This window comes from Rhipicephalus sanguineus, unplaced genomic scaffold (assembly GCF_013339695.2).
Source record: "Rhipicephalus sanguineus isolate Rsan-2018 unplaced genomic scaffold, BIME_Rsan_1.4 Seq7869, whole genome shotgun sequence".
Taxonomy (NCBI): domain Eukaryota; kingdom Metazoa; phylum Arthropoda; class Arachnida; order Ixodida; family Ixodidae; genus Rhipicephalus; species Rhipicephalus sanguineus.
In genome coordinates this window covers 32,599-53,937 of record NW_023615988.1, presented here as the reverse complement: position 1 = coordinate 53,937, position 21,339 = coordinate 32,599, and the positions used below count along the sequence as shown (strand labels likewise).

Genomic DNA, 21,339 nt, shown 5'->3' with positions numbered 1-21,339 from the left:
GGGTGTGATTTTCCGTGAAAAACAGGGTGGGTGTGCTGACACCGTACACAGGAAAAGAGGAGCAGAAGCACATAATGCCGTTGTGTGATACCCTTTTTTTATGATGAAATCCCTAGCAAAGTGTGCTGACAACGTACTGTGGCTCTAAAGCTTGAATATGTGATACATGGTGGTGATCTTCATTTTATTGTGCAGAGTCAGACCCCATTGTTTATTAGTAAAAAAAGTTCAAGGGAGCAGTTATCTTTGCCTGCTTAAACACTGAATGTGGATACATGGCTGGTGATGTAACATCATTTAGAAAGACAGAAAGTCAGTAAACTTGGTAAGTATGAAACATTTAAAAATAAAATGAGAGTCATAATCTTTTTTTCTGAAGCACTATTTGTGCAGACAGTTTTTGTAAGTTGTAATGTGGAATCTGATTCAGTGATCTTAACGGTGTTATTTACATTTGTTCTTGCTTTTTAACATTTCATTGAAGCTGGTGCCTGCAACAGCAGCATGTCTCACAAAGCCCTGGAAATGCTTTGGGATGCGCAGATTCATGACTGGGACATGAATGGGTCATGAAGATGTCATGACTGCAAAATAATGGAAATGGCAACGAAATGTTAGACCATGACTCATTCAGCACTGAATGTGGCAGCATTTCGCCCTGACAATCTGCAATGCAGCTGGCTTCAGGGAACCTCTCCTTGTAAGGACAGCTTTAGGGGAAACAGCACAGGAATGTGCTTATGAATTAAATCTTTACACACAGCGTGAACAAAACACCAAGGACACTAGAGCAACGACTCAACATGAGTGCGTACCTGCGACTGAACGTTTCGTTGTCGCAAAAAAATTAGTGCAGCTTGCGCTAAGGCGCGCAAGGCCACAGCAGAGCTGGTGGGCCACCTAGCTGGTCTTGGCTTGGCTAAGCTTTTGCCCTCTCACCTCTCTTTTCCACCCCTTGCTATTCTATACTATGCAGGCTATGCTTGCTCTCTTTTTTTCTCTTTTTTGTGTCTGTGTCTTTCTATCTTTCTGTCGATTTCTTTCTCTGGCTTTCTTTTTCTCACTTTCTTCCCTTTCTATTTCTCTTTGTATCTCTTTCTTATTTCTTGCTCTCTCTGTACTTGTTCTCCTCTCTCTCCTGCTCACCCTCACTTTCCTTTCCCACATCCTTTGCTATACTATACTATAAAAGGCTATACTATGCTCTGCTGGCGTGCCTGGATAGCCTAGTGGTTACGGTGCTTGCCTTCGGATCGTGGGAACACGGGTTTGAACCTCGCCTCACCAAGAAATCTTTTTAGCCAAGAATTTCTCTTTCTCCATCTTTCTTTCTCTTTTTTTGTATCTTTTTCTCTCTCTCTGTACTCATTCTCTCACCCATCAGTCATTGCATCCCAAGCTGGACCAATCGGCACATGTGTTCTGGTAGCGAAGCAGAAGTAGAAGGCGATGAAGAAGACGGTGATGACAGTGCATGCCAGTTCATGATGATGATAATTTTCTATCTATGACACACGGCAAACCTTGACCATAACAGCTCTGCTGCAAAACAACATATATATAGAAAAACGCACACCAAGCTTACACCAAAGCCTCTGGCCTTCCATCAACCACAGTGCAGAAAACAGGAAACATGTACATTAGATAGAGGGGATTAACAATTACACAAGTCTAGAAAGGTACAACATTTACATTAGTCACCAAGTATTTTGATAGATGGGTCAGCATGGCGTCCGCTTGCATTGCACAGTAAAGCAAAAACTATTTCTTAGGTACATGTTTCTCGTTTTCTGTGCTATGGTCGATGGAGGGCCAGGAGTGTTGGTGCACGCTTGTGCGAGGTTCTATATTTTTGTGAGAATAAAACCTTCAGTTGTGAGGCAGCGCTTGTGTTGCAACGTTCTCCTTCTAGTGTCCTTGTTGTTTTGTTTGTGCTGTGTGTAAAGATGCAGATGAACAAACTCGCCCCATCAGGTACCGTACTTCCATGAATTAAAATTACTCTCCAATATTGAAATAAGGTACGCATTTGGGCTGGTTGGTTCATGATTAACTGTAGAAAACAGCGCTAAAAGACGGGACGAAGAAAGGACACAAACCACGGCGCTGTGGTTTGTGTCCTTTCTTCGTCCCGTCTTTTAGCGCTGTTTTCTACAGTTAATCCAATATTGAGTTTCATGTTGACAAAAAGCAAAAGTAAAAGCAGAGGTTTCTCTGTGTTCTTCAATTGACAAACTCTTGTTTACTTTCTTTCATTGGCCGTGTAATGTATCCCCTATATAGATATGTTCTGCACCTAACTTATAAAGTGTGTTTATTGATCTGGAGCTTTCAGCATGTTCTCAACTGATCATGACTCTTTGCTTATTGTAACCAGCTTCCAAAGTTGTGTGTTATGCCTAAAATAGGTCCAACTTGGCCGTCGAAATGTCTGTTCCATGTCATGTGACGCACACACATTCGCCAGCTCTGAGCATGTTGTCCTGCATGACAGCTCGAACTTGGTGGGTGTCAAACGGTGTTAAAGGCTGTGGCAGTCTACTTGTGTGACCGCTCGCGCTTGTGTTTTGTCTAGGTGCCACACCCGGTCCACTCACAGGCACAACTCAGGCGCTCGCACACGCATGAAAAACAAATCGATAACTGGATCCACTGCGCACACAGATGCAGTGCGGTAAGGACCGCTCCTCCCACCGTTTGCTGCATTTTTTTCTTATGTATATGTGTATGTGTTGGCATCGGAAAATAAGGTTGCTTTAGCACTCTAGTCAAAGCTTGCATGTTGCTGCTCAAATGGCACTAGTGGCGAATGCAGCAGTTGCTTGCTTCACATTCAGTTTATTACATGCTTGTAAGCTCTGCTCTGTCATGCCAGCTTTGGTGCACATATGGCTGTTGACCTAAAAGGCCCCTTGTGCTGCTTCTTACTAATTGTCTTGCATGTTTTATAGTCATGTCCTTGTGGGCTTAGCTTTTTATTTTGTTATCAGGAACAGCATGTGACTCAGTACCAAATATAAACATAATGGTATTAATCCTGTGACTACATGGATCTCTTTGGAAGCTGCGTGAAAACAGTTGCCAACGACCTCTGAGTGTTTGTGGTGGTTATAGTGCTTGAGGCAGTAATGTTTCATTATATTGTCTGGTAATGTTTGGTTGCAGGAGTGTGCCACAGTGGGTCCTAAAGTAGAGCAATCTTTAGGAACATTGGCTAGCAGCGATACTGTCATTTATGATAAGTGCTTTTAGGTTGACAGTCTCCTTTACATATGCATAAGTAATGTAACTTGGAGAATCACTTAGCATGTATATTTTATTGAATGGGTAGCAGAGTCATATTACCAGGGAGAACTCATTAGTATTGCATTGACCTGTGGCTTCTATCTTGATGGTATTGTATTATTTTAAATATCTCCAGTGTCTAAAAACTCTTGACTGAACTCTCCGTGATTTCACACGTACTCTAATCACAATACATTCGCTTTTTTAGAACTGTTAGCTGAAGATTTCTTCTTTACATGTACTAATATTACGTTATAAGAAAGTCCAGCCCCACTCTTTTATTGTTTTCTTTAGCATTGCGCAGTCAGCATTGGGATGCTAAACAAGGAATGTGACATTCTCATTTGTTGTCCCACACTTTACGTAGAATGAAAGCGTGAATTGTTTGCAGCTATGTACATGAATTGGTGGACATGGGTCTGCATCTCTGTGAGCACTTGTGAAAAGGGGAGGTCTTCTTGTTGGTATTATTCATGTAAAATATATGAGCACCACAAGGGAAGAAAGAGAAGTGGGGCAATGTACCCATCTCTACTCAAAGGGAAAAGGCGAAGAAAAAAGGAAAAAGAAATAAAGGCACACTACAACATGTCACAAGTAGAAAATGATAATTACAGATGAGTCTGGTCACTTTGTGTAGAAATTAAAACACAGCTTTGTGACTAATATTGAGTGAAGGCATGATCTTTTAGACAGAAGAATCATTAGGCACACTTTGAACAAGGATTGGCTGCTGGAAGTTGCTGAGCATTCTAACAATTTCTCAACTGTTCCTTTGTAACATTGTACCTCATTCCGGTGAAAGTGACATCACAGTCTATGTTTTGTTAATTGCCTGCTAGTGGAAATAGTTATCAAATGCTGCATGTTGTACTTGGTTACCATAGTAGTGCTTGCAGTCTGTTTTGGTAGCCTATATCATGTCTTCACAGGTGTGTAGCGTAAGGGCAGATCTGTAATAATTGTCAATATAATTCTCAATTCTTGTTGTACTATGTATCTGCTTTTGCCATAGTGACATTCATGCAAATTTTGTGCTTAACTTATATCCATAATGCCAATTGCTCTTCCCTTGTGCTGTCATTCTTTAAACAACTCTAGTGCGGCTTGTTCATTGTGTTTTGTTTATTTGTTGCAAATGGAAACTAAGAAAAGAAAGATTTAAGAAAGAACAGCATTAAGAAAACTAATACTATTTGTCACTTAAAGAACTGTCAACAGCCACCACTGTGAATGCTGCCAACAGGTGATGGTAATTAAAGGTTTGCCATGTTGAAACTTAATTTTGTTTAAATGTATAGGTTGACCTATACTAATGATTCCAGAATATAAGAGGACTATATATATATATATATATATATATATATATATATATATATATATATATATATATATATATATATATATATATATAATTTTTGTTTTCAGAAACATGTAATTGGCTTCCTTGGGGGGTTAGCAATCCTACCTTCCTAAAGTTTGATAGTACATACTTAGCACACAACTACTTCTGGTGTTGATTACCACACTGTTTCAATGATGAAAAAGAGAATTGGAGGTGGGTATTATATTGAAAGCTATCTTTATGATGACCTGCAGTACTTTAGTGTGTTATGAAACTGCATGTGTGTGAAGACTTGATAAAAGGGAAACGAAATGTTTGATGCTCCCCTATGATTTGTTTGAGAGATGTAGCCTTGTAGAGGTGGCATTGTGTATAATGTGCCGCGCTGTGTTCTTGAAGCAGTGGTGGATGGTATCTTTGATGCTGCAGATGGGCTGGTCAGGGATAGAGTGCATGGCCATCTGTAGTTCTGGTGCACATCACCCGCATCATCTGCTTTTGCTTCTTTCGCACTCATTCCTTTTGTGCACTGGAACGTGTGTGTGCGCGTGTGTATATATATATATATATATATATATATATATTAGTCCTGGTAGTGCTTGTACGTAGCATGGCACTCCACACACACCCATATGGATGCTTGTGCTTATTTGCTGGAAAGGGTTCATGGTTGTCTGTGCATGCTATTTTGTAGAGTATCTGGCAAAAACACTGTAAAATAAAGAAGACTTTGGTGGTGGTGTTGTTTTTCTTTCTTGGTGTGTTGTATGGCTTAGGTGTTCATCCAGAAATGTTTACTATTTCGTACAGTGGTCGTTGTTGGTTTGAAATCTGGGATGGCCAGATGGAGCCGGCCCAACAAGAGGATAGCTTAAAACAGTTTATGTTAGGCTGCGCTGCGCATATAAAATTGACAGCAAACAGCTTGGATTGCTTGATTTAAAGGGGCCCTGCAACACTTTTTCAACATGGTTAGAAAACGCTGCCGATCGGTAGTAGAGGCTCCTGAGAACAAGCGAGCCAAATATTAAAGTGCAGCATGTGGCTGGAATTTAGAATTAATTCTTTAAGTGAGCTAGAAATCGTTCCCTCTTCTCTTGACAAATGATGCCATATACCCAAATTCACGGCCATTGGCTGATTTAAGCATCGTGAGCTGCATAGTTACTGTGACCGCTGCGGGAGGCTGCCACGTGCCTGCGCACGCGTGCATGATCACACTGAAAGTAAGTTACGCGTTCAAATAAAAAAAAGAAAAGAAAAAGTGCTCAAGGTCATGCCGCATGTGTGACGTAACTTCTTTCCCTCGTGCCATCCCTCCCTGCTTAGCTTCCAGTGTGCTCGTTGGGACAAGAGAAGAGAGAAAGCAATTACAACGTGCGACAAATGTCTAACTCCGCTCATGCTTGATGGATTCTAAAATTTTTACGGTGGTTGATTCGTGAGGCAATAAGCTCCTTTAATAAGCAATTCGATGATTACTTGGAAATGTGCTGCAAGGCCCCTTTAAGTCACTTATTTAAAATTCTGGGTTTGTAACACCCACTTGCAGTATGGTTTGTAATAGTGTTGCAGTAGCTGCTCAGTAGTGACAAAAAAATTATGAAACACTTATTGGCATAAATTTATGCAGCATCTTTGGGCATACATAGAAATATCTTCTCAGCAGCTTTTACAGTGTTACTAATTGGACTTCAAAACGAGTACTTATTGCACGTTGCTTGAAAAAGTGACATGGTCCCCAGATTTGAGAGAATGCATCAGATTCCGATAGCAAGAAGCATAAGAACCTAAACAGGCTCCAGAAACTGAAAACGAGGCCATGTTGATTTGAAAGAGCACGTAAGGCTGCCCTGTGCAGAGCATGCCACTCTTGTTAGTCACTAGAGCTCAGCGACTTTGTTTTTAAAGTCTCGTGTTGATTTCAAAAACACACTTTTGCAACCACGTTTTCTTTTATACCATAAATGTTTCATTTTCTTTTAAAATATAATTGCTTAATGAAAATGTATTTTTTTTTTACATAATAGTTAGCCACAAACATTCCTTCTTTCCTTTTTTTGTAGCATATTGCTGTAGTTATAACATGAAGGTTTGGTTGAAACAACTGAGTCTTATGCAGCCATAATGGATGGTAAGAGTGCAAATGCATAAGTATGCAAGAAAATGATGACACACTTTGATGTCATTTCTGTGTATAATTCAGTGAGAATTAAGATTACTATTTGCTAGCTCTTGCACAGTTCTTGATGCAATAACTCTGTTTGCATAGCTTGCAAGCTAATCACAGCACAATGTTCAAATTGTACAGCACTCACTGATGCATATCAATTGATGTTGTCTACACTACAATTAGGTGATAAAATGTAAGCATTCGCTTGAACCATTGCCTATACATCCTTTATTTAATATTGTTATATTTTTTTGTGGCTGCCGCTGCTGTTCATTGCACTTCATATTGCAGGTGAAACTCACATTTTAAACTAATTTGATGAAAAGTCATGATGAAAAGTCAAATCGTTTGAAAGGAACACAAGACAGTGTTTTTGCTTACTGCTCTTAGTAACATGCAAGTAGCCAGTCACGTGCATTCAGATTACCATTGGGCTTTGATTTCAATTGCTGCTGTCAGGTTCCAATTAACTTTGGTTTTTAAGGTATTGCTTCAATGTTATTGACAAGAGTGACATGCTGTGTCCTCACAGCTGGTTGTTTTTTGGCAGTAACAGGAAAAACTGGAATCGGAACACATACAGGCTGTTACATAGAAGCAGATTTGCACAGCTCCTCTGTCTTGCATTTCCGTGCAGTGCAGTGACTGCTACTAACGCTACATGTTGACCAATAAGAAGGCAGATAATCATGGCCTCTTTTCTTTGTTTGAGAAGGCTCTCACTGTTTGGGATGGAGGCAGTGTACTGTGGTATATCATATAATGAGCCACCCTTGAAATTTCAGTGCCAGCCAAAAATTATTGTAGCCAGAGTTACTATATACAGTTATAGTCCTGGTTGTTGTGATGCTAAAGGAGGCTGTGCAAGGTATTGACTTCATATTGCTTTAAAGTTGTAACATGTGTGCTGCATGTTGCAAGTATGCCTGCTTCGTGAGTGCTTATTCTGTTTCACACCTTTTCGTTGCATTTAATCTGTGCACTAGATGCACTATGAGGTCAGACTTTTGTAAAAGCTTGCTCGATGCTTAATGGAGCACAGACATGAAACGTTAGTCTCACATTCACCTTTCAGATAACCATAGTCAGGGTTATTACAGCCTCATTTTCTCAGAGGGCATGCTACCTGTTAGTGCAACCCGTCTTAAATCAGTGTATTGTCACTGAACCTGATGTGGTGTTTGAAAACCACTTGTGTGCACTATGATTGCACTGGGGAAAGTGGAGTCCATGTGGCGAAAGGAAAAAGCTTCAGTTTACAAGAGAAGCACAATTGGGAGAGTGATTTCAGTAGTGCCCTGTGGCACAGTCTTTCTGTGACGAGGCCACAAGGGAATTTCTTATTAAAGAACTTGTAATAAATGGGCTCTCTAACACTTTACAAACCTGCATTTTTTATTTGCGGATTCCGTAGACTGAAGGATGGACAATAAGTACAGCACGAACGGCACTCATAGGTATGTGCAGTCTGATGTCATTCAGCAAATAAAATTCAAAGCACAAAGAAAGAAAGTGCTTCCCTCAACTCATATTTCACAGGTCTCGTGTCTCAATTCTCTCGCTCACTACGTAACACCACACTGCCAGTGGCAGAGCTTCAAACATCTGCTTAGTGCATGTTTAAGCCCCATGGTTGCCTGTTCCATCCAGTGTACCAATTATGCTGTTATCATAGTAACAAGCAAAATAGTGCCACAACCCGAGGAAACACCCGAGGCAAAAACAATTCACTGAAGTGGGAAACATTCACCTCTTGGATAAAACTAGTGTACAGCACGTAAAAAACAAGTAGGGGTGTGCGAATAGTTAATTTTGGAACCAAATCGAATACAAATAGAAATCAAATACTATTAGAATAGTTTTCAAATAATAGCCAGCCGTTTTCAAAACAGTACTAGAATTCCATACAGTTTTATTAAACAGATATTCACAAACTTTTTAACAATAACAAAGGAACATTACTTTAACTGACAAAAATGCTACCATTATGTAAACTAAGGTAAGCTTGCATGCAGCAGTGACTAGAGCATTCAAGATATTGTGTAAGCAAGTTTAAATGCAGCATTTACTTCAGTATTCTAGATGGTACTTTGTTACCAGCTTTTACATGAAACTGACACACAAAAATTAAACAGTGTTTCATGAAGTGACATTATCATAAATCTCATGATGATGGCAGTGAACTGAGGACATGTTGCTGCGCTAGAGCTTAAGGCAAAAATCACCTTCCCCCGGTGATCAACACAGCGTCAACAGTCTCTAAAACATGTGGGCTGCACACATCTTGGTAATTGAATAAATAAAGCGATAAAAGTGATCCCTCATTGTTCCAACATTTTGTTCTTTTGGGCTTTTCCCATTGGTGCTGGCTATTCAAAAAGTTAAATACATAATATAGCGGAACAAAACAAGGACAGAGCAAGATGCAAAAGTTGAAGTCTAGCGGTCGTCCTGTGTGTCCTTGTTTTGTTTCGCTATATTATGTATTTATGTCAAAACCAACTAGCCCAAATTTCAGCCTTAACTATTCAAAAAGTATTTGAAGAATATCTGGTATTTTGAATATGCATTATTCGGTTAGTTATTCAAAATTTTTTAATGTGAGGCTGCTCATGAGAGTACACAGGCAACAAGAGGAGCCTTCACATAGAGACGCACCTCGTGTGTGCATTTCTGTACGTTCTGACGCCACGGCAGCCAGTGCGCATACAGTGTTTTGTAGTTTCAGAGTTCTTTCTTATGACCATATCTGTGTGCCTTTATGTAAAAAGTGCAGCAAACAAAACAAATCTCAAGGATGATTTTGTGGCAGTAATGTGATTAACTGTAACTTTCATTGAAGCCATAGCGCTGATAAGACAGGGACCACAGAAAGAGGACAGGACTAGCCCAAAAGTCTGTCCTCTTAGATGTCAACTGTAACTTTGTTCTTGAGCAGTTACAGGTGAACGCTCGACAACGTCCTTTCTGTCAGAAATGGTTCTGGTGAGCGCCAGTACACGCTAATTTGTGTAGTGAACTATTTGCATGTTGAAAACGCTAAATATTTTGATGTTGATGCTTTTGCTATGTTGAAGGTATTTTTAATTATTAGTTTGCATTATCCGCAGGTAAAAAATGGGGCTTGAAAAGTTTTAGATGGCCCCTTTAAATAAATATGGCATGAGCAGGAGTCATAAACAACTCCGTGATATTTGACTACCATAACCACATTAGACACCCCCCCCCCCCCTTTGTGTTTCAAAGAAAAAGTTGAGAGACGAAATTTTTGTGTCGGTGTTCCTTTAATGCTCAAGTGACTAAAATTGGTTTCATTAAGTATGTGTTTTCTGGTGTGAATGCAGGCTGGGCAGCTTCAGCAAGGGTGATGCACTGCCGAAACGGGAGGAGCTACCCCACACTGCTGATGGATACGACACCCAAGGTGAGGAGGGGGGTGTCGTGCCACAGGCATCATTTGCCATCTTTCCCAAGCATCTAAAAGGAAGCACAGAATGTTCACACATTGTGGTTGAGACCGATATGGCAGTCGAGACCGATAGGCAGAATGTGGATACCTTTGGTTGGTCTCTTTTCCCAGGGCATGTCTTCTAACAGTGGTGCGAAGTAGAAGGCTGTGTGTTACATTGACGAAAATGAACCTCATTTAATTTGGTAAATGAAGAATTACTGTTTCTTAATTGTGCCAGAAAGTGGTGTGTAAATTACGTGTGACTTCACTTGTTGGTCGAACAGTATCAACCAGTGTACAATCACAAGACCCATGCAGGGGGAGCTATTTTGCTCGTATACATAATGCAGTCCTTATAATTGTATTTTATGTGCTTCTCCAAACTTTTTTGCATCCTAGAGTAGCATCTTATTCCAGTTAACTTGTGTTGAAAAGTGGCGTTGCATTCATGCAGACAATTGGAATGGTGCACTAATGGCTCCTCAAATGCATCCTCTGTGTATTGATCACGTATTGAGAGTGGTGTCCGCCTCGGTCGTACAGTGGTCACAGTGCTTGCAAAAGTATTGAAAGGTGGGCTAGTTGGTAATTCATACTTCTTCGGCTCGTGTTTGTGAGCGCTCGTGTTTTTGTGGTTCTTCCTTCGTCTGTTGTGTGTACCGCGCTCCCAGTAAGCCGAAGAAGTCACAGTGCTTGGCTGCACCCTTCAAGTTGCGGATTCAATCCTAGCTGTGGTGCATTTCGGTGGAGGCGAAATGCTAAAGGCCCGTGTACTATACCTCATAATCATGTGTATATATACATGCACCTGATAATCATATCGCAGTTTTGGCACATAAAACCACAGACATTATTATTATTATTATCACATATTGAGAGTGGTGTAAGGGTCACTGCCCCAGCATTATCACAACACTAGTGTAGACATTTCTTACTGTCATATGCTGGCTGGACCATTGAGCAAAAGGCTCAGATCTTGGCAGCGGCACTAACAGACTGCAGAGACCACACATGTAGGAAGCGCATCCTCACAGCCGCATGTACACACGCACACACACACAAACAAACATAATGAGCAATGAGCAGCTTATGGGTATGGGTGTACAGTGAAGATGACTATTGAGGTAATAATTTCAGTGTTTCACAAAAAGTAACCGTGCCTTCTAAAAGCCTATGTGCTTCTTGTTTTTCACTTTTCCCAGCATGGCATTGCCAATGTGTCCAGCAATCGCTATTGTGGGCATCCACAGGTAGTTTTAGGAGACCACACAGGAAACGCTGTTTTAAATACAGGGAAACTTCACTTGAACGAACTTCAAGGGACCCCAGGGAAAAGTTTGTTGAAGTGAAAGTTCACTGAACTGAAATAGCTATGTTGCAACTTGTTATCCTGAGCTAAAGAAAACATCAGTTGTTGAAATGAAATTTGAACCCTTTTATTGGCAATGCTGCTTATTTGAATATGAATTTCTGCTTATTTAGCATGTTTTGAAGAATGCAGTAATCTTTTGCTGTACTTGCGCACTTAGGACTGCAGAGGTCGTGAATTGAGTCACTGTGTTCAAGCCATCATAAACCTGTTCTGGGACAACACTCTGCTGGGCAGTGTAGGACGCTCGCTGCAATTACTTCTGTAGGCAGAGTGGCGAATGTCTCAACAAGAGAGCCACAGGTGACGTAGTTCTCAAAATGCCAAAGCGCTGTCTGTACCTAGTCTTTCAGACAATTTTTTATCAATATGACGTGATAGGAATTGGATGGTGTCACACAATATGTTTGTAGAACTGAAACGCGATCTGCACTAATTTCGTTAAACTGAAATGCGTTAGCGTTAGGTCCAGTGGTGTTAGCAAGACTTGTTTGGGCAAGTTGGTTCATACTTGATGTGGAACAAACGAGCGCTACGGAACGGGAGCATAGACAAGAGGCACACAGGACAGGCGCTCAACTTTCAACTGAGGTTTATTGAGCAAACATGAAAAATTTATACCAGCAACCAGCAAGAGCTATAAAATTTGTCAATCATCCACCCGATAACAAAAGTGCCAAGACCTCTCCAAAAAGCCACTTCATGGCCGTGCACCAATGCTGAATCAGCTTCCTACCGCTCAAAGGGGATAGAAAACGTCCAAGTTAAAGACCATGAAACACTTGCATTAAAAAATAAACCTAGAAAGACGCATGCGCAATCACCAAGCCTTAACATCAAAACCCTTAAGGAAGCAAGCGCCATCTAGACTAAACAGGCCATCAACGAACCATCCTAACAAGGTGGAAACAAAATACCCCACCATTCAGGAAAAACATGCTTTTTGTGGGCTAGAGACTCTGCGCATGTGGTGAACGGAACTAAAAAAATTCTTACCCAAGAGTCGTGTAAGTAAAAGAAACAGTTTTGACAACGGCATAAAAAATCAAAAACAAAACTTGGACACATAAGAGTTGCGTCAAAAATGATAAGAAAACCAACAATAGGTCATTAACAATGCTTAAACAACAAGGAGCTGCGTCAGAAAAACAGTGGAAAGCGAAGTAATTAAAAAATAACCCGCTCAGCCCTAGTAACAAGGACAACAGCAACAAAACAGCTACGCCAAGGAAAGGAAGCTTACAGATAACCTTCTAGGAAGGCGACTTCCTTGCCATAAAGTGTGATAGAAGGTACACTGATACACTCATCACCGGGTGGATATGGTATGCTTCTACGATTTCCCTTTCTGTTCTGTCATGTGAACACAGTAGAAAGGAGAATGAAAAGCAAGAAAATGAAAAAAAAATGTTATGTGCACGGGATTTTGTTTTGTTTGTAATTTACTTTGTAAGGTGTTCACTGCAGTAGCATAGCCAGAAATCTTTTCGGAAGGGAGGAGGGGTTCAAGCATACTTTATGTATGTTCGTGCGTGCATTTGTATGTGTGCATGTATATACACACATGCAAAATTGAAAAGTTCTGGGGGGGGGGGGGGGTTGAACCCCCCGAAGCCCCCCTCCCTGCCTGGCTACGCCAGTGGTTCACTTTAGGGGCGAAATTGGCTCTACTGGATTCGACCCAGTCAATTGGAGGTATCCCTCTCTTCTGATCTTTTTGCGAACTGGCTCTCTGCTCCTGCTCTACCTTTCTCATGAAAAGACACTCAGAAGTGTGTTGATTCAGCAGTGGACAGTTGACTCACCGTGCAGAACACGGGAGAGACCGTGTTCTGGGAGCAGTGCGGGACAAAGCACAATTGTACGTCTATGTTGAACTGCTGGTGCCTTTGTGCCATCTTAAGCAATAAGATTTTTGTTTTCCTGTCGTAGATAGAGGTCGCGCACGTCTTCGTTTGACATTATTTGCATTCATGTGAAAATTTATTGTGCCTGTATTTACGATTTTGTAAGCCTAAGACGTTGTTTTGCCTGCCTATTTCTGGCACCTAAAACGAGCTTTTTTAATGCCTAAAAATCCAGCCTCTACTGATCACACATGCCATTGCGGATGACATTGTGTGATGGAGAGTGCCAAAGCAGTAATCCGTCCCCTTTGCATAACAATCCTAGCAGCAGCAAGCTCTAGTTCGTCCCACGGTGTTAGGGTAGGTTTTTCCGTAGATTTGTTTGCAGATGCCCAGTTACTGGAGTTGTTGACGGCAGCAGTGGAGCCAGTAGCGACATCTTGTGGTGTTTTGTCCACCTACGATATATAAGAAAGTTTGTTTTTTTTTCAGTTGCATCAGTGTATGTCAGAAAAAATAATGAAAATACTGTGAGTATTGATCTCAATGTCAATGCTTTACACAGAGTCGCTAAGCGGGCAAGTTGCTGCAGTGTTAGGTTTGTTGGTCTCTGGTTGGGTTCTGCATCACCAGGTGTCGCTTCTTGTGTTGCCTCCGGTAACCCAACGAAAACTCTTGATGTACGTTATTTACAAAGGGTGCCCTCATGATGATTACATCGGTAGGTGCTTCACTTTCCGATTCTGTGCTTGCACGAACTTCAGAACTAAGTTAAAATATACGTTAGGCTGCATTTGTGGCTGATATTATAGAGGTGAGCTCTATGCGCTGACATCAGTGCAATGTAGCTGCAAAAACATGTCGTCAAAACAATACTCTCCTGGATTCCTGTGTGTGTGTGCAGGTGTTCTGCTGGTGCAACGGTGCCTGATCGTGCGGCGGGATGAGAAGGGCTATGGTCTGACTGTCTCAGGCGATAACCCTGTTTTTGTGCAGTCTGTCAAGCCAGGTGGGTTCCCTTCACTACCTTGTTTGACTGTTCTTCATCCATTCATATTGATTGTGCTTGATCAGTCGGCCAACCAGTGTGTGCATGTTTACTATCTTTGGACTACTATGGTTAGCTGTGCTTGTAATATATATATAGCACATGTCTTGCACGTGTCTCTTTTTCCCAGAAAGTTAGTGGAATGGGACAAGCCGCCTGATAACATAGGATTCATTAGCGCGAATAAACAGCACGAAAAATGAGGATGAGCCAGGAACGACAAATGCAGGCACTGACTCACAACTAAAATTTTATTTCTATCAAAACAGAATAAATAGAAACTGGGAAAGCACAATAACATAAAACCATCTGATTTTTACAAGGTAACAAAAAGAGCCTGTGATAGGGCTAGCAAAGGTTCACTGATGCAAAACATGACGTGTTTGTCATTGCTTGCTCGTTCGTGTCTTTCGCGCGGTTTATTCTGTTCAAAATGATCACAAAATAATTTGGAATGCCGCATGTGCAGCCACTTGCCGGTGGAGCACACTGATGGAACAACACAGCCATGGTCTGCGCATGCGCGGTTTCCCTAGCAAGCAAGCGTCACCCCCTAACGTTTCTAGAATGATATTGCCTTGCGACAAATGGCTTGCTTTAAGTTCATGTTAGCATTTAGCATTGTGACAGTAGGGCTCGGCAGGTGGGGTCTGTGACAGGTTGCGTGTGCACGCGCATTGGCACCTTTTATCTTTTGTTACGTTGGGTGCCATTTATCTATTCGACACTACTGCCCAGATTGGTCAGTATATTTATGGTGCATGACTGACTAATGCTGGCTAAACCAGGCATTTTGACAACCACTCAGGGGCACCTAACATTAGCATCTTGGTGTAAGGCAACGCCGTTCTGTATGCACTAGAGAGTGAGGCTTGCTTGCTTGGGATGCTGCACACACGCACACCATGGCACTATTTTTCCATAGACATGCTCAGCCAGCGAGTCTGGTGTTAAAGAACCCCAGGTGGTCGATCATTCCAGAGCCCTCCACTACGGCGTCCCTCATAATTTTATCGTGATTTTGGGACCTAAAACCCTAATAATTATTATAAAGCTCAACATGCTCCCTTTTTCTCCTTTTCTAGCATTCATTGCAATGGTGCTTGAAGATATCGCACCTCAGTATTGTTTAAAATTGTGGAAAAAATGACAAACACAGCCACTCCCACTGGTTTTTTTTAGCTAAATTATTAAATACACGCTTGCATGCTTCAGCATTATCACTGTTAAAGTTGAAGTCTGATGAGTCTCATCTCGTCGGGATGAAGCATTGGTGAAAACATTGCTGGACGCCGACCAAGGTGAAAAATATTTATGGATGTTTTGGCTCTCACACGGGGGAGCCTTGTTCACAATGGCTGCTGTGTTTTCTCTTCCTGTGGGAGCCGAAACGTCCGTAAAGATTTTTCACCTTGGTTGGCGTCCATCAATGCTTTCACCAACATTATCGCTGTTATCAGAAAGTTAACTGGATCCACACAAAGACACACATACAATATTTTGTCTCAGCCACAGTTATATGTGGTATCAGATCTTGCACACTGACGCTGTACAGACCATGCTATTATTGTCTTAACATTAATGACTTTACTGCATGACAGAATCTGTCACATGTAAAAGGAACCTTGCGCTCTAGCATGTGCACTTGTGTTCAGGTGGGGCAGCGGCACGGGCAGGTGTCCACCAAGGTGACCGTATCATCAAAGTCAATGGGACGTTAGTGACACAGTCCAACCACCAAGACGTAGTTCACCTTATCAAGTCGGGAGCGCACGTGGCACTCACCCTGCTCGGACCGCCTTCCTCTGGTGTGGGTGGTGAGCGACCAAACAACACTGCTGGGGGTGGAACCACCAGCACAGCACCTGCAGCCTCGCCACCCAGCCACCAGCCGCTAGTTTCAAAGCAGTCTTCAGAACGTATCACTGGGCCCCAGCCGGTTGATGTATGTTTTTCTCTCTTCCCGTCTTGCATCTGATACATTCGTGTTCAGAGAATTGGGCATTTCTGTGATCAAATGATGGCACACATTTTCAAGCCTTGTCGTGTAAAATGGCTGCGTTCATCAGCTTAAGGATGCAGCAAATGTTTTGTTAAAGAAATATGTAGTCAACCTTTTATTTAAGCACACGTTGTTGGCTCAGTGGCTATGAGATCCTGCTACTGAGAGCAAGGCTCAATTTCTAGCCACAGTTGCTACATAGGGTTGGTATGCAGCGAAAGCTTTTGTACTCTGGTGGTGGATAATATAATATGCCAACCCTAAAATATGGCATCTCTTGAAGCCCATCAGTCTCTTCACTTTACTTGGGGACAGCTAATCTTGGCAGTGGAGACGGGGCTTCTGCACGTTTATGTTACGGCAGCTTCCAGCTGACTTCAATTCCAGTTTCGGTTTTGCTTTCTCGCAGTGCCAATGCATTTAGAAAAGCATATACATGAGAAAATGTGATTGGGAAAGAGACATTCTGATTGTTCAGTGTACATTTCAGTGTAACATTCTAAGTATTTTTTTTTTTGAGCACTAAACGGAGAGGACAATAATTTTCTTTTGCCTACAACTTCCAGTAACTGTCTTAGTCCCAAAATAAATAGTATTTATTTGAGCAAGGGGGCCTTACACAACTGGCTTTGTTGTGATCAAAGTTTGAAAGCTTGTTTGTGGCACGTTCATTCCAGCGTTATACTACATGTCTGGAACAAAATGCAGTTGCTGATTGAGGACCCAAAGGTATATGGGTAGAACTAACAGGGACATTTGGGCGAGTTGATGAACTTGCATTTTGAAGTAAAGTGTGAAAAAATGAAAATGGAGAGGAATGAAGAAGAAGGGACGACACGCTAAAAGGAGCAAGAGCGTGTTCTACTGTCTTCTTGAATTTTCTCCATTCTTGTTTTTTCGCCTTTACTTCAAGATGTATCTGGGCGATAATTGGGGTGGTGGAGGGGTTAAGTCAACTGGCTTTGACTAAATAAATCTGTCATTGTTGTGATTTGTCTTCAACTTTTCTTGGCTCTAAGCTATGTGAATATAATTTCCATTACTAGAGGAAACTGGCAATTGTCTATGCTTTCAAATTTATGTTCATTCGAGCGCTTCAAAAAAATTTTTAACACTGATATTTGAATTAAGGCAGATCCAAAATTACTCGCTATTCAATTGAAGATGTGAAAATGTAGAATACTACTTGCACAAGCTTAGAAAGAACCCATTGTGTTTCATGTGTTGTGTGCCAGCACTGACAAATGAGGTATTTCTCTTTTGGCAGCCTGAGAAGCAACAGCAATGCACAAACATCTCGTACCTGACAATCAAGAAGATGCTGGAAAAAGAGCAGTCATACCTGATGGTGAGTGCTGTGCTCATTCCTCGTGGACTAAGCAGGGCAGCATTAATACTTGCAGCATGGGTTGCTACTCAGGCACGACGACTGGTCGACAGCGGGGCGTGACGCAGACTCTCGTCCACTTAGATATAGTAGCAGCACAATCATAAAATGTCCCCTGGATGAGGAAAACAGAAATTAACAAAACATAATGCAGATACGTAGTGCGACTTTTGCAATGGAATAGAGCAATGGCTTCTCATTCTCATGGTTGCTGCATCGGTGTCCCATTCACAGCAACTGCTGCACGAGTATGGCAAGACGTCGTCTGAGAAAAGTCATGCGGAGATGCAGAGTGCCCGCAAGCGCATCTCCCACCTGGAGAACCAGCTGTCGGCCCTGCGGGGCTCCAACCAGGAGGCCACTGCTGCCGCTCCACGTCAGCGCTCGGCCACAGAGGCCCGTCGGAGCACGGAAGGGCCCGAGGGGCTGCGCTCAAGTTCCTTCCACGTAGCACCTCATGCGACAACGGCGGGGCGTCCCCGGTCGGGACCACTGGCGAGCTCGGCTTCGTTGGAGAACCTCTCGCACGCTCTTGGACCCAGTCCATGGGTTAGTGGGCCTGCTTAATGCATTGCAGTTGAGAATACAGTGAAACCTCGTTAATACGTACCTGCCGGGAACGCGGCATAACTACGCACTAAACGGTAGTGTGCAGTAAACAACAGGTACAAATTTGCATCTCCTAGCGTACGCCATCGCCGCCAGCAAAGAAATAGAGTGCCACAGCAAATATTGCCCAAGCGGAGAAAAGATCCTGGCACTCTGGCACGACCGCCCGATAGCACGCAGTGGCGACGCCAAAGAGCATTTCAAGACTATTACAGGGTCCGGGGTACGCAGTCAACGCAGTGGTCGAAATGGCGACAGAACGTACAGTGTCTGCTTTCCGCGATACAGTATAGACCGCTTATAACGTAAGTCACCAGAGTCGCGAATATCCGCACTATAAGCGTTACGGCACTATAACCAAAACAACCTTCTTCAAAGGCTGCACTTGCGCAAAACGTGTTGAGCATGTAGCCTCGCGTGTCCGATAATCGACATATGCGATTTGGGGCGCTTACAACCACTTAAATCTCCGAATGTTCAAAAATTAACCGCCAAAGACCCGCATTGCCAACGAAATGAACACGGGGGAAAAAAGTGAACAAAACAAAGTGCCATCGCGGAAATTCGCCGACTACGTTTCAGGCCACCGCGAGGTATGCGCATTACACAGAAACCGTGTCGAATCGCGACCGAAATTTCACGTGCTGAGCAGTACCGATCGTTCGATTTCACGGGCGCGCACGCGATGTCCAAGACATTGCAGTCGAATCTGGAACCACCATTCGAGAGTTGCATGTGCCGACCATGCCCTCGTTTTCATTAACGATATGATTCCCTTCCCTTCAAGTGCAGCCATCGCAAAAAGTTTCGTTGATTCCGCGCCAAACCGCAACTTTTATCGCCCGCGACCGCTACCGAAAAGCAACCAACAACGCTGATTAGGCCTAGCCTGCGGTTCAGCATGTTGTCGCGGGAAGTTTGTCCAAGACAACATGAAGAACGGACATCGAAAAGATTGCACTCAAGCACTAACCCAAGAACAGCGCGTGTGATACGAAGTTTGTGTTCGCGGCCGGGAGATCAACGGCGACAAAAGCCCGCCAAGCTCGTTTAAGTCCGCGCACTGGCAGAACAGGTGAAAGCTCGCGTCATGAAGCCGCAAAACTTCTCAATTTGCGGACGAGGTAGCAAACGCGATATCTGTAGCAAGTGTGATAACGACGACGCTTTTCCCGACAGGAAACTTACTTTAAAGCGCACTTGATGAGGACGCGATCGTACGTTCCACGCGGAACGCGCTGCTGGCAAGCGGCCGCGGAGCCTTGCCGCCGCCGGTGCAAAGGCTACTCCGTCGCCTTGGCAACCACCATCCTTCCCCACTCGGCGAGCCCGCACAGCGCTGCCGCGGTCTTTTCCTCTCTCCGCCCCTCGTTCGTTTACTGTGCGTACCCTCGCCCTTCGTAACGACCTCATCGCTCCCTCCCCAGCGGCGTACCTCCTTTGAGAACCGCACTCGCTACCGCGTTTGTCAGAAATATTTTCCCGCAACTGCATTAAAAATGGTATTTCATCTTGGGGGACTGCACAATAAGCGGTATGTGTATACATGCGGTTCTATGGGAGGGTAAACGGGAGTCGAAAAAGACCGCATTATAACCGGTCCTGCACTATATGCGGTTACATTATAAGTGGTCTGCACTGTGTATGTCTGTGCGTCTAACCGCGATCTCCTACCAAACGAAAACTGACAGAGTTCTAGTGAAACGCTGTACGGCCGCGTGGAGCTGATCGTCTCCCGGCTAGTTGCGTGCAGCGCGTCGCCTACTCGGCTCACGCCGTCACTACCGGGCCGCTTGCTGTGTCGCATGCGCGCATTTGTTGTGGGAATGTTGTTCATGGCCACTTCGCTCCAGATCGTGCACAGATGCGGCAAGTAGCTTGTTCGGTTAACGCAGCGATGACGAACTTCGTGCAAGCGATGCTCACTCCGCGACGCTCTAGCGGTCCTTGCAGCGGGCGGAGGCGCGTTGGGTGGTCGCCCAATAAAAGCGTGCAGTATGGTAACAAGAGCGCTACGCTTGCTGTACCGTATGCGTGCGTTTAGTGTGATAGCATCAATGCAGCGAGGTTTCTCAGCGCTCGTGACCTGCAACGCTAACCACGCAACAGCGATCTGCTTTCGTTTCTACAAAGCAGTGCGTGCCTGATGACGGCTTAGTAGCGTTTGCTGTTGGGCTAGTTGGTACATGGCGTAAGTTCTTCGTCCCTCGTCCGAGCACTGCGCCATTAATTCAACTTCAGCCTTGAAGACGGCCCCGCAAATGAGGCGGCAGCGATCGGCGGCCCAGCGCGTTCAGGTTGTTGCCTAATAAAAGTGTGCAGTGGGCTTAAAAAGTAGCGCTACGCTGCACGCGTGCCCGAGCAGATAAGACGAAGATACTTATTGTGATAAGGTTGTCGGCAGTAAGTCATGCCGGCGCGTTCATCGGAGGCCGCCACCTCGCCTTCGTCCTTTCCCAATGCTTACCTGCAAAGGCGTCACCACAATTGCGCGGAAGTCAGAATCGGTGATCAACCGATCTCCGCACTTCTCAAAAAGACGGAAAACCTTTGGCGGCACATTGTGGCGTCGGGAAGTTGAGCGGCGCAGTAAAATCTTATGGCACAAAAAGTTATTGCGGTACACACTAACCGGTAGGCATAGGGCGAACGACTACGGCTTAAGCGGTCAGCGAATGCATTGGGCTCTATGGGACTCGGTCGGGGATTCGTCGTAACTACGTTTTAACCGTTAGTACGTTTAAAGCAGGTACATAATGGGCAAAAAACAGTGCGCTGACTCTCAACTGTAATTTATTTGGCATATGTAGATTATTTATACAC

The 21,339-nt window shown here is 43.4% G+C and overlaps 1 protein-coding gene across 1 annotated transcript in view; it reads left to right on the top strand.

Annotated features, from left to right (window-relative positions):
- Positions 1–2,556: 2,556 nt before the first annotated feature.
- LOC119378337 (rho guanine nucleotide exchange factor 12) overlaps positions 2,557–21,339 on the top strand; it is a gene marked incomplete at its 3' end in the record, with an annotated part of 50,812 nt that continues 32,029 nt past the window's right edge. Inside the window, exons 1-6 of the mRNA XM_037647504.2 lie at positions 2,557–2,674; positions 10,148–10,227; positions 14,375–14,479; positions 16,174–16,463; positions 17,788–17,868; positions 18,142–18,456. Coding sequence (XP_037503432.2) covers positions 2,625–2,674; positions 10,148–10,227; positions 14,375–14,479; positions 16,174–16,463; positions 17,788–17,868; positions 18,142–18,456 — 921 coding nt within the window. The remainder of the gene's footprint in view (positions 2,675–10,147; positions 10,228–14,374; positions 14,480–16,173; positions 16,464–17,787; positions 17,869–18,141; positions 18,457–21,339) is intronic.